General features: G+C 48.1%; 1 protein-coding gene across 3 annotated transcripts in view; it reads right to left on the reverse strand.

Annotated features, from left to right (window-relative positions):
* Positions 1–13,508, reverse strand: part of LOC135908264 (uncharacterized) — a 112,934-nt gene that overhangs the window by 50,713 nt on the left and 48,713 nt on the right. For all 3 annotated transcript variants that reach the window (XM_070532926.1, XM_065440037.1, XM_070532927.1), the window contains exon 6: positions 12,428–12,511. In XM_070532926.1, coding sequence (XP_070389027.1) covers positions 12,428–12,511 — 84 coding nt within the window. The remainder of the gene's footprint in view (positions 1–12,427; positions 12,512–13,508) is intronic.

Consider the following 13,508-nt stretch of genomic DNA (forward strand, 5'->3'; position numbering starts at 1 on the left):
CTTTTCTCTCAGGTGATTGCTACTATGGTGTTTGTGAATTAACTATGTAAATACTCTACATGACGCGCCGTCGTGTTAGCAGCCATGAGCAATTCTTTTTTTGGAGGCCTGTTTCAGAGGGGGATGAAAGTAGCAGCAAACATTTTCATAAGAAATGCGTACCTAACTATTTTTTATGCGTTAATGAATGGCCATATTTAAATAGAACAACACACCAGAGTAATAGGAATCATGATGACAGCTTCGCTGGGCAGTGTCTTTCTAACATCGGATAACATGTTGACGCCAATTACCAAATTTTTCTTCCACGTAAAATGCAATACCTCTCACAGCTAAATACTAAAGGAATGTTAAGTGTTTAGCGAAGCATCATACACAACTTCGCGCGTTGAATTTGCAGATATTCTTTTTTTAGTCAAAATTTACCGATAGACACAGCGCATATATGCATTGCAAGAACTAGTAGACCCCTTTAACGCTACTTAGCTTGCGATATCCAAGCCGCAAAGTTTCTCGACTCACACGCTTTTGAAGAAGAAACTGTGGTTAAGGTATGGCAGCTGAAAGAAGCCGACTTATTGTTCAATACGTACGGCTCGAGCCACCTATACCCCAAGCATACAGGAAGGGAACGAGCGCGCGCGGCAGCCGAGCGAGCCGGAGCGAGCGGCGTCCTGGCCGTGACGTCACTAGCGAGAGGGCGCCATTCCTCTTTCTCGGGGCTACCTCCGAGATTCATGTTTCTTTACGCTCCGATGCTGGGCTGCCGCCGCTGTGAACGCGATGAAGCGGTGGGCACTGTAGGGGTTGAGGACGGACTTCGGGATGAAAACAAACTTGGGAGGGTTTATTTTACATTATATACAGAGAGGTGACAGTCAAGTAACCGTCGTACGGGCCGGCAGCAACGCGGACGCTGCGGCCCGCGGCAAGAAGTTCGAGAGAGGTGAATCAGGGAATCAGGTAATGCTCTGGTCTCTCTGGAATGCTTCTTTTAAACCCTTCGAGGACTGGAAGTCGCGTCATGTTCGACCAATGGGAGAGTCCGCTCAGATGACGCCATTTTCAGCCAATGGTTGGCGCCCGTATCGCGTTGTCACACCCGGCGGCTCTCTGCGGTCTTGCCTCGCAGACTTGTAATGCGCTTCTTCAAAGGAGGAGAAGTGGGGGCGCTCATGCTCCATTGTCCTAGGGCCCACCTGCTCCCGGTGCTACGGCCCCGCAGAGGTAGCAAACATCTTCTGCAAAGGCGATGAAGGGTGACGATTGGGCTCCATTGTCCGAGGGCCCCTTCTAATCCCGGCGGCGTACGAACTTGTTGGCACGTGAACTTGTTGGCTCGTGCGCTCCTCTGGAATGTGCTGCGATTCGATGTGGTCCTGGGGAACTCGAAGTAGGCGCAGGAAACAGCTCCATATCTAACAGCTCGTCCTCGCCCCGGTTGTTCTGAATGGCCGGTGAACTCAATTCGCTGGCCATGAGGAACGCTGAAAGAAGCTGCAGGGTACTGGGGTCGCGCGTCGTTTGACGAACTTCGGGATCCTAGGCCCTGGAGAACATAAGTCAAACAAACAAAACAACACAGCGCTGCACCACGTGTAAGCGCAGGCTCTTCACCCCTGACTCGCCAGGTTATTACTGAGTCAAAATGAACCCTGATCTTTTCTTTCCCCAATTTTGACAAAACAGTTCCAACCACCCCTCCAAACAGCCATCCATTTCTCCTCGAATGCCAACAAGACCAGAGTACTATTGTTGTTGCAAAACAAAGTGTCGTTGACGACGCAAACAACAAATGAAAACAGCCGAACATAACTTAAGTGGCCTAACTACACGAACAGCATGTTTCCAATCTATCGCAGTGGCGTACTTATCGCACTTATTGGTGCCACTCAACAATCTGGTCAACCTCACAAGTACGTAATCACAAGCGCACTAGCCTTGTGGTCACTAAACAAAACGCGTACTTGCGTTGTATGCAAACTTTTCATTTACGCTTACTCACGTTTCTTCCCTGAAAGTCCTACAGGACACGTGACATAAACGAACAATTAAACTTGCGGGACTTACACACTCCACAGAACCCTTAAAATAATGCGTCTTTTAATAACTCGTTCCACGCATACTTATCAGAGAAGTCAGAATACGGCTGCCCTCAACACACACGAGCAACCCAGTCATACATCTGCTTCCTTCCGTCCACACAGGACATGCGCTAATGGAACTAAGAACGCTTCTCAGTGCAAATCATGCACTCACTGAAAATCTACGCGCTTAACCTTAGAAAATTCAAAAACACCTAAAAAGAAAGAAGGTTAAATAACACACACGCGCGTTACGATAGGCCTCTCAACAATAACCTTGACCCTCAGGTTACTCACACACACAAAAAGAGCCTATATACTCATTAACTAACACTCGCGAGACTACATGTTTACATAAACCCCATCTTTCAAATCTCGGAGCTTTCTCAAACGAAAACACAAAGCTCAAACCTTACACATTGAAAGAAATCCAAGTCTCAATTCGCGAAAACTTCCCGATGCTCAAAACAAAACACTCCATTTCTACGGAAGCGAACTTGGCCTCCCTTTCCAAACGCTTATGTCTGACTCATACTTTGAGTCGGACTCGAGGTGGTCGCGGTTTCAAAGCTACTCTGGCTGCCGAGAGACAACAAAAGGGCTGATTCACTATCAGCTACCCCAAGACGTTACGGTCTCCTGCCAATTTGCGTCTTGGCGCCCCGCTTTCCTCACAAACTCGACTGACCGCGTCGCTACTCCCCACCTGGTCTCGTCCTGCCACCTTGCGTTTCTTCGAACTGCACGCTGAGCTGTGAAAAGAACTGCGGAACGACGAGGAGTTTAACTGCCTCGTGCCCTTTGTCCGCGTCCATGCAGAACATGCTTCGCGGTCCCCCTTTGAACGGTGGTTCGAACGTTTTGGGTGCGTCAACATCGTCCGTGACGACCGCACCTTTTCCCTCGCTACCTGCCCATTTGGGTTTCACGCCATCTTTGGCGGCGCAACATTAGTTACCGACTTTCGGTCTTTACCGCGCTTCTTTTTACGGCGCTTTCTCTTTGCACTCGTTTTCATGTCGCCTCATGCCTCGTGCTGGCCGGTACACATTTCGTCGGCCCGGATCGGTCTCTTACCCGCACAGTCTGAGTGATTTACATTTAAATCTACTCTCACTTTGCCTCGACTGGCGGACAGCCCAACCGACTCTGGCACAATGCAGCAGGCTTTACTCGAGTTAGACAACTCGCACTCTTGCGAACTGCCCTCTGCTACAATGCCCAGCTCACGCTGTGCATCGGCACACAGCCCGTCGGTATCGATCGCTGTCTCACGCGCACAGTCCGAATGATTAATAACTGAACCATCCCTATCTAGGCTATCTAGACTGGCGGAGAGCCGCACCGATCCCTGAACAATGCAGTTGTTCTCTCGTGAACTACGGAGCTCGCCATCCCGAGAACTACTCTCAACTGCATCGTCCAGTTCGCACTTCACTTCTGCACGCAGATCTGACTCGACATGGGTGCTCGTGTCTGTTGGGTCAACAGTACCCTTTTCTTCGCTAGCAACTTCGCTAACATTACAAGTGACGCACACACGCGGTAACTGTGCCAATTTGTTCGCAGCTGGCCTAGCTGTCTCCACAGTCATCGGTTGGCACAGCACCTCGTCGCTCTCCTTGCGGCCTTTAACGGCCTCTGTTGCCACTAAGGCATCGTTAGCAGCTAGCCCTTTCCCTTCACTTATGAATCTGCAGCCAGTCTCACAGGCACTACTCTTTTCGTCGGCTTCTGGCGAAAATCCGCTCGATGCTGCTCATTCTTTCGCTTTGTACTACCTACAGAATTCTCAGACAGCCGTTGTCTCTGTGCCATTAACTGATCACAATACTGTATCTCTTTGATCAGTGCTGCCTTCTCTCTCTCATACGTTTGCTCACGCTCACGTTCGTGACGCTCACACCTAAGAGTAAGTTCTTGAAGCTCATGCTTCCGTTCATTCTCGCGTTCTTGACGCTTACGCTCACTCTTAAGCTCACGACGCTCTCGCATACGTTCACGACGCTCACGCTCCCGTGGTTCCTGTATCACCTCCCAAGCAAGCTCAATGCTTTTGCCATCATTGCCACTATCGTTAATCGCCTTTATGATAGCTGGCGTTTTCATCCGTTCGTCCGCCGTCCACCGTTTTCATCCATGGCAGCTGCCCCGACAGGTGGTTAAAACTGTTTTCCTTAATTAATTTGTGCAAACACACAATGCATCAAACTCCCGATTCCCATAACTATCAAAATGAACACAACACATTTGAGTCTGGCGAATCATAAGGAAAAAAACCACGCGCTCACTTAGGGTTGCAGCACCCTGCCATCCGGTTCATTCGTCCGCTGTTCCCGGTTCCTCCGGACTCCCTGGGTCGAAGGCTCGCTCCTTCTTCGCTACTCCCAGTTTCTTCGGACCTCTTTCGACGAAGGCTCTCTCTTCTTCGCTCTTCCCGGTTCCTTAGGATCTCTCTCGACGAAGGTTCATCCGTAGCGCTGCCTCCAGCTGATGCATTCGGAGGCGATCCCACCGCTGCCAACCAGATGTAGGCGTTGAAGGACGGACTTCGGGATGAAAACAAACTTGGGAGGGTTTATTTTACATTATATACAGAGAGGTGAGAGTCAAGTAACCGTCGTACGGGCCGGCAGCAACTCGGACGCTGCGGCCCGCGGCAAGAAGTTCGAGAGAGGTGAATCAGGGAATCAGGGAATGCTCTGGTCTCTCTGGAATGCTTCTTTTAAACCCTTCGAGGACTGGAAGTCGCGTCATGTTCGACCAATGGGAGAGTCCGCTCAGATGACGCCATTTTCAGCCAATGGTTGGCGCCCGTATCGCGTTGTCACACCCGGCGGCTCTCTGCGGTCTTGCCTCGCAGACTTGTAATGCGCTTCTTCAAAGGAGGAGAAGTGGGGGCGCTCATGCTCCATTGTCCTAGGGCCCACCTGCTCCCGGTGCTACGGCCCCGCAGAGGTAGCAAATATCTTCTGCAAAGGCGATGAAGGGTGACGATTGGGCTCCATTGTCCGAGGGCCCCTTCTAATCCCGGCGGCGTACAAACTTGTTGGCACGTGAACTTGTTGGCTCGTGCGCTCCTCTGGAATGTGCTGCGATTCGATGTGGTCCTGGGGAACTCGAAGTAGGCGCAGGAAACAGCTCCATATCTAACAGCACTCGCGCCCATTTGGTGATAGGAACGCATCACTTGCGTAATGCGTTCGCATCATGGTAGTGTATCCGAGGGACGCGACGCAACTTGAAATTCCTTGTGGGCTATTATTTTTTATACCGCTATGGCGTGAAGGAAAAGCGCGTGGCCAACACGTAATTGTTTCAAATCTTATCGGAATAAGGCGTAGATATATGGGGAAACTCTACTAAAACACCGCGCTTTCTACGATTCTTCAGTATCGAAAATGAAAAAAAGGGTAATTTGGTTGCTTCAGCTCACGACATATGTGTATTGCGGCGAACCATGTAGTATATTTCAGTGAAGCGAGTGAAGAATTTCGCGCCTAAACAGTGTAAGCAAGCCTTTACACGCATTTCATGATGGTGAATGTGCTTTAAAAAGCTTCTCCGCAATACGAATAGGTACTGCGATGAAATTGCATAGCAAGCGAAAAGAAAAGTAATACCAGCAGACGGAGGCCTCAGGTGCGCACCTAATACTACAACGATAAAGACTACAACCATGGCCCAGTTGAGTTTCCCGTTTATAGAACATCTTGCTTACGCTTCGTACGCGCGCAAATTCGCACTTCGCTTCACTGCAAGACATTGTAGGCTTCAGCGCGGAGTCCTCGGGTGAGTACCGCAGATATTAATAAAGGCCAGACTGGTGTCAAGTGCAGTTTCCCGCTTTTGTAAGAAAGTCTTGCTAGACTGCGTATGCGCGCCAATTCTCTCTCGCTTTTACCCGCCGTGGTTGCTCAGTGGCTATGGTGTTGGGCTGCTGAGTACGAGGTCGCGGGATCGAATCCCGGCCACGGCGGCCGCATTTCGATGGGGGCGAAATGCGAAAACACCCGTGTGCTTAGATTTAGGTGCACGTTAAAGAACCCCAGGTGGTCAAAATTTCCGGAGTCCTCCACTACGGCGTGCCTCATAATCAGAAAGTGGTTTTGGCACGTAAAACCCCAAATATTATTATTATTATCTCTCTCGCTTCACTGCAATACACTAAATGCTTCGCCGCATTACAAGAATGCCGTGCGTTGAAGCCATCATAAATTACCGCTTTCCTTCTTTTTTCAGAACTGAAGAATCGCAGCAAGCTCGGTGTTTTACTAGAGTTTCCCCCATGGTCTACGCTTTATTCCAATAAGAGGCAAGACAACTCCGTATTGGCCACGCGCTTTTCCTTCACGCATAGCGGCTTTAAGAAAATCATATCCCATGAAGAGTCGGGCGTCAGAGCTAAGTGCTTATGGTTTGAAGCAGGCTTTAAAGGCTTATGGACGCAGGCCTGCAAACATATGCGTGCTTCTCATTCAGCGTGCCATGTACTCAGTCACTCTGTGCGGCATGGAATTATTTTGGACAAGTACGCGCTCCTCGTAACGTACGCGGCCTTAAGTCTCATCTGATCGTACTAGCTTTCTCGGAAATATGCACTTTGAACTGCAACACAAACTTACCGTGTCGTTGTTATTGCTGTGGCATCAACACATGGCTTGCAACACTTGCTTTTGTCTGTGGCGCGTGTCAGCTTTACGCATGAATGCTTTTTCAGCGTCATTGAAAACAGAGCGACGCGGCTTTCGGAAGCGCGGCGAAGTGTTGTCAAAGGCCTGCACACAATCCTTGCGCAATGTTGCACAGACGCTTCTAGAAGCATTTCAAGTTGCTTGACGTACCTCGAATACACCACAATGCAAGTGATGCGTGCTCCTATCACAAATTGGGCGTCAGTGCCCACCGCTGCAGTGCGTTCACCGCGCGGCAGCGGTGAACGCGGTGAACCTAAACCTCGGAGGCAACGTCGGAAGCCGCGTCCCTGAGTGCCGCCAGGCCATCGGAAGTGGCCTGTGGCGAGAGCCAATAGGCGCGCTGCTCTGACCCCCCCCCCAGGCGCCTACGGCATATGTGTTCCGTATACGCAGCCGGTGTAGAGGGGCTCGGTGTTATGTGTGCGTAAATTAGAGTGTACTAGACAAAGGTCTGGCGTAAACTCATGGGCAGACTACACTGTAGCCAGGCGGGCCGGACTGCGGCCGTAATAAAATTTTGCTCTTTTATTTATTTATTTATTTATTTATTTATTTATTTATTTATTTATTTATTTGAGTACCCTAAGGGCCCGTTATGACATAGGGGGGGACGAAAAAGTTCAAGCATGAGTGAAATCCGTACAATGTAAATATATTAAGGCATTAGGAACCATAAAAAACATCTAGCAGAAGCAAATAAAAAAAAGAAAGAAAGAAAGGAAAGGGTAACGAAATTTATACAATGTTTAGTAGCGTGAAAAACGCATAAGAACCTAAAATGTGATGCAAACAACCAGTACCCATCAGAACACGAGTTTATAAGGATACAATGAAATAAACATTTAGGTAAACAGCCTACACAGACACATATCAGACGAAACGGAATGAGTTTTACACAATGCCAAGCACTTGAAAACACTGTTTAAGTAAATATTCAAGAAAATGTGGGTTCTGACAGGTTGATACACTCTAAAAAGGTTAGCAGTGCTGCATGAAATGATGATGATTCCGCAAGCGAGACAATGTTTGCAGGTAGCGAGTTCCATTCGGCAAAAGATAAAACTAGAGGCGAATTTTGATAAGCGTTAGTCCTGGCAAATAGAGGTTTTACTTTATGAACATGGTCTGTGCGGGTAGAGATGTGAGGAGCGGGAAGAATATGGGCTCGAGCGAATGCAATGTTGCTGTGGTAAAGGCTATGGAAGAAGGTCAACCGTGATAATTTCCTGCGCATGTCAAGTGAAGGGAGGTTAAGTGATTTCCTTAAGGCGGACGCACTTTGATATCCAGAGTATGAAGTTAAGATGAACCGCGCAGCTTTATTTTGTACTGATTCGAGTAGGCTCGTGAGATTAGAGTGATGGGGGTGCCAAATTATTGACGCATATGCTAAAGAAGGCCTGATAAGAGAACTGTATGCGCGAAGCCTGGTATCTGTGTTAGCAAGGTGTAAGTGACGTTTCAGGTAACCAAGTTTTTTGCATGCTTTTGTGGTGATGTGTTCAATGTGAGCATTCCAGCTTAAATTGGAGGTAAACAGGACACCCAAGTACTTGATTGAAGATACTGAGTCAACAGTAATACCGCGTATTCTATATTGGTCAGAGGTAGGTCGAGTTATCGAAGCAAATTTTACGAGTTTAGTTTTGGCTATGTTAATTTCCATCTGCCATGTGTCACACCAATCAGTTAGTTTTGTTAAACCAGACTGTAACACAGAGATGTCGGCAGGGCAGCTTATTTCATTACACAAGACGCAGTCATCTGCGAAGAGACGTATTTGTGAGGTAATATTAGTTGCGATGTCATTTATGTATATTAAAGATAGCAGTGGCCCAAGGACGGATCCTTGAGGAACTCCTGAAGTGACATGAGTGCGGTTAGAAGAGCAGTTGTTGAGACGGATTACCTGAAATCGGTTCGTTAGGAACTCCTCAATCCATCGCGTCGTGTTGTAGTCAAGCTGTAGGTTTCTAACTTTCAGTTTTAGTCGATTATGAGGTACTCGGTCGAAAGCTTTAGAAAAGTCAATAAAAATGGCGTCTGTACTAATCAATCTGTGCAAAGAAATGTGAATATCTGTTACGAGTTCATAAAGTTGCGTCTGACGAGCGATTTTGGCGAAAGCAATGTTGGTTATTGAGGAGCAGGTTATTATCGTTAAGATAGGCTATAATGTGAGGGTATAGGATGTGTTCCAGTAATTCGCAGCAGATAGATGTCAGTGATATAGGTCTGTAATTATTAGGGTCTGCTGTATCACCAGATTTAACTGCCAGATTTAATCACCAGATTTAACGCTCCGGTTTCGCTCTGGTTGCGTTGCATTCCTGCATGGCTTTTCCCGTCACGTTCCGCTTCGTGACAAATGCAGCATGTTGTTCCGGCTCATTTCTGGCGCTGTGTCAAAAAGGATTTCGTTCGCCTACTTCGCCGCGTCTCGTGCACAGACGCACGAAATATCTTGAAGATGATGCACTACCGGAAAGGATCGCTCGAGAATATATCGCCTTTTATTACAATTTACCATTGAACGTTACCCTTTGTTTTCGCGCGACATCGCGGCATATAATACTTATAATCACCTCGGGAAAGCGTTTGCCAAGCAAATCTGATGGGTAAGTGACTGTGCTGTTGAAGTGTAGCTAGTTCAGCTTCGTCAACTGCACTTTGCATGCTTTGTGCGCGTTGGCTGGTCCGCGTCGCACTTGCCTGCTGCGCCGCGTTGCACGCTTTCTGGGGAAGAAAGATGTGTTCCGCCTTCCTCTACTCAGTGTTGTGTGCTGCACAGCCATTGCTCGCGCTCGAGTATTCGAGCACCCGACGGCCACGCAATGTATCGTTATTCTTGCAACAGCTCAAATAACGAGCGCAACAGGAAGAACGCACGCCGAGAGCGACGCCCGTGAAATCGTAAATGATGGCTGCCTAGGCGCGACGTGGAGAAGCTGGGAGACCAGGAGTTGCGTACGGTACTTCAACGTTCGCCATATTGGCATCGGTACCGCTTTGCCGCCATGTGCACGCGTCGTCTGCATAGGCGCTGTTTCATAGCTGCTAATAACAATTACCAGCCCTGCAGCGCTGCCTAGATTACTTTGCATTTATACTCAATTTAGCCGAAGTGAAATTTCGTTGCAGTTAGCCTTTACCCACTGAAGCCACTGAAGGACGATGGCGCCTCCCAGCATTATCCACTAACTCCTGTCTTGCAACAGTCGACCCCTTTATATGACTGCCAATTTCCTAATTTAATCACATAAACTAGTCTTGGCCGTCCTTGGCACCCAGTCTAAACCTAATAGAACGCTGGGTTATCACCCTACGCATCGCACGGTCTGCTCTGCTCCAGGTCGATATGCTCGAGGTCAATATTAGCAGTAACACTGACAGAATTATATGGGCGAAAAGTATAGGCCGATGAAAGGAGAAACTAAGTAAAAGTCTCGTAACATCAGTTAATCGCTGGAACTTGAGAACGACATATGCGCCACGAAGTTGGCGGTTTCTGCTTCGAAATAGTTCAGCCAGTTTTGGAGTTTTTTTTTTAGGCAATCGCTAGCCCAAACCCAAAGTAAGCGCAGTGAAGAGACGCTTTTTCCTAAGTGTACATGCGCTTTCGTAACCTTATTTTAAATACTTATAGTATCTGACGCTGTATATACGCTGCTGCGGTGAGTGGTGCTTAGCACTCACCTCAGTCAGCTTATATGGTGATGCTGCCTGTGATTCTTTTGATGACTGTCCTAAACCGCTTAGAAAAGGTGGTCTATGCGCTGTACGGTCGTTGGTCCGAGAAATCGTACGGTATGGTGTGATGCCAGGTGCATATTGTCACGTGGTAGTGACGGTGAAGAAAGAAGCTGTACGGTGGAATACAAAACTAGCTTTTATTGGGCGAACCTGTGCCCACAAAACAGGCTACACTTATAGCACAACGAAAGCGGCGAACACGCTCGGCGATCGTCGAAAATCTGATCAGCGGGTCAAGCGCGTCGGCTTTTATAGATCAGTCGTCGAATGTTCCAGATTAACTGATGGGACCCGCGTGTCTTCCACAAAGTTCTACACCATTCGTGTCACGCGATGAAATCTGATAACACAAGGTTCGGCGACAACAGACACGCGGATAGAAGCGTCGATAACTTTCCAGAAACGTCGGATACATGCAGGCGCGCCCCTCGCTCTGCGATTACAGTTGTTAAGCGGCGAAACGTGGTTGCGCGATAAAGATAAGTACACGTGTCATTACCCCCCTCTTAAAAAGCATCGACCCGATGCTGCAAACAAACGAAAGTAACAAAGAAAAGCACTCGTAGCAAAGAAAACAACAAACTAAGGAAGTTCATCAGCGTCCGTAAAATGGTTTAAGGCGCACCACGTGGACCACTTCAGATCGTGCGCGGCGCCGCTGTGAGTGCGAAATGCCGTCTGGCACGACCTCATAGTCTAGTGCGCCGATACGTCGGATGACCTTGTAGGGTCCGAAATAGCGTCGCAGCAGCTTCTCACTGAGTCCTCGCCGGCGTATCGGGGTCCATACCCAAACACGGTCGCCGGGCTCGAATGTTCCAGATTAACTGATGGGACCCGCGTGTCTTCCACAAAGTTCTACACCATTCGTGTCACGCGATGAAATCTGATAACACAAGGTTCGGCGACAACAGACACGCGGATAGAAGCGTCGATAACTTTCCAGAAACGTCGGATACATGCAGGCGCGTCCCTCGCTCTGCGATTACAGTTGTTAAGCGGCGAAACGTGGTTGCGCGATAAAGATAAGTACACGTGTCATTACCCCCCTCTTAAAAAGCATCGACCCGATGCTGCAAACAAACGAAAGTAACAAAGAAAAGCACTCGTAGCAAAGAAAACAACAAACTAAGGAAGTTCATCAGCGTCCGTAAAATGGTTTAAGGCGCACCACGTGGACCACTTCAGATCGTGCGCGGCGCCGCTGTGAGTGCGAAATGCCGTCTGGCACGACCTCATAGTCTAGTGCGCCGATACGTCGGATGACCTTGTAGGGTCCGAAATAGCGTCGCAGCAGCTTCTCACTGAGTCCTCGCCGGCGTATCGGGGTCCATACCCAAACACGGTCGCCGGGCTCGAATGTTCCAGATTAACTGATGGGACCCGCGTGTCTTCCACAAAGTTCTACACCATTCGTGTCACGCGATGAAATCTGATAACACAAGGTTCGGCGACAACAGACACGCGGATAGAAGCGTCGATAACTTTCCAGAGACGTCGGATACATGCAGGCGCGTCCCTCGCTCTGCGATTACAGTTGTTAAGCGGCGAAACGTGGTTGCGCGATAAAGAAAAGTACACGTGTCAATATTGTCGCGCATCAAGCCCTCCAAAGTAAAATATTTATTTCGTAAGCGATTAGGTTTACTTATTTGGTACACTAATTACCCGCTCTTGTTCGCATCATAGCGTTTATTGCATTCGATGTCTGTAAATAACCGAGATTACCCCAAAATACTACTTAAAAAGTTGCGCAATATATGTTGCGGTTTGTTACTTCCTCATAAAAATATTTCCTAAATCTCGGTATGTTTACTAAATTTTACAGCAAATTCATTCCTCTAAATTCTTCAAGTTTCACACAGAAAAAACTCAAAGGCCCCGCTTCCTTACCATTCTTACAAGCGCCAAGAATATATTTCATATGAGCACTCCATCTCCCGGTTGGCTCCACATAAAAAACATCATCTGAAAATGCTAAAATTAAAGGTGAAAATCATGACGAAGGTGCTAGCATATACTGTTTTTACACAAGCGCAGCAATGTTGTTCACAAAAACTGAGCTCGCGCGTTGTGGCTATTTTTAACAACATTGTCAATATTTCTGTACGACTAGGTGACAGATTACAAATACCTGTTGAAATTGTGTGTGCTAGTTATTAGCGCTTTGTATAAAGTGTTACAGGGCGTAAAAGTACCACACCTTCTGGAAATCTGAATTCGCAACACATGTGCAAAAGCAAACAGACATGCTTCAACACAAATTCGATTTACTTTGCAGCTAGCGGCGCTGAGCATGCTTAGGGCCTGCACGACGAAAAAAAAAAGAATGGTCACGCTTACAAGTTACGCATAGAAATATACTTCCTCGCAATCATCTAGATGCAGGGGCGACGAAGCATTTCTCTCGCGTAAAGCACATGTATGCGTCAAGAGTACGCACCATGGTGATTACCGCAAGTGCGGAATAACGCCCTAAGGGATTTTGTGCCGGAGTGCGTGTTTCGAATTTTAGGTATCTTTACTCAAGAGCGACATTGCAGTGCAATACGCTTATAGCACACCCCCAAAGAATTTTTTCAAACGGAAAAGTCATATATATATTGTAAGCACTATTAATGTACTTCGTCGTTTTCATTTGTACATAGCCATCCTCATCTTTCCTCTTCTTCGACTTCTTCGCGCGTGAGCTGCGGGCGTTGCCTTTTTTGGAATAAACAGCGCTGGACAACTTGATCGGTCTCGGTATTATAAAGTGGTGGAGGTACGTCAAGATCCCGACGTCCTCTCGCGTTCCCGTCCTCCTTGGAGCTCCGTTCCGGTCGCCGCCTGCACCCAGCTACCCCTACAACAATGGACACTTCCAACCCCGGCCCTTCCGGTGCCTCTAACCCTACTACACAGACGACCCCGCCTGCGGCGCCCTCTTGGACTGTGACGAGCCCTCAGCGCGATCCCCCTGTCTTCGCGGGAC

This window comes from Dermacentor albipictus, chromosome 2 (genome assembly GCF_038994185.2).
Source record: "Dermacentor albipictus isolate Rhodes 1998 colony chromosome 2, USDA_Dalb.pri_finalv2, whole genome shotgun sequence".
Lineage (NCBI taxonomy): Eukaryota > Metazoa > Arthropoda > Arachnida > Ixodida > Ixodidae > Dermacentor > Dermacentor albipictus.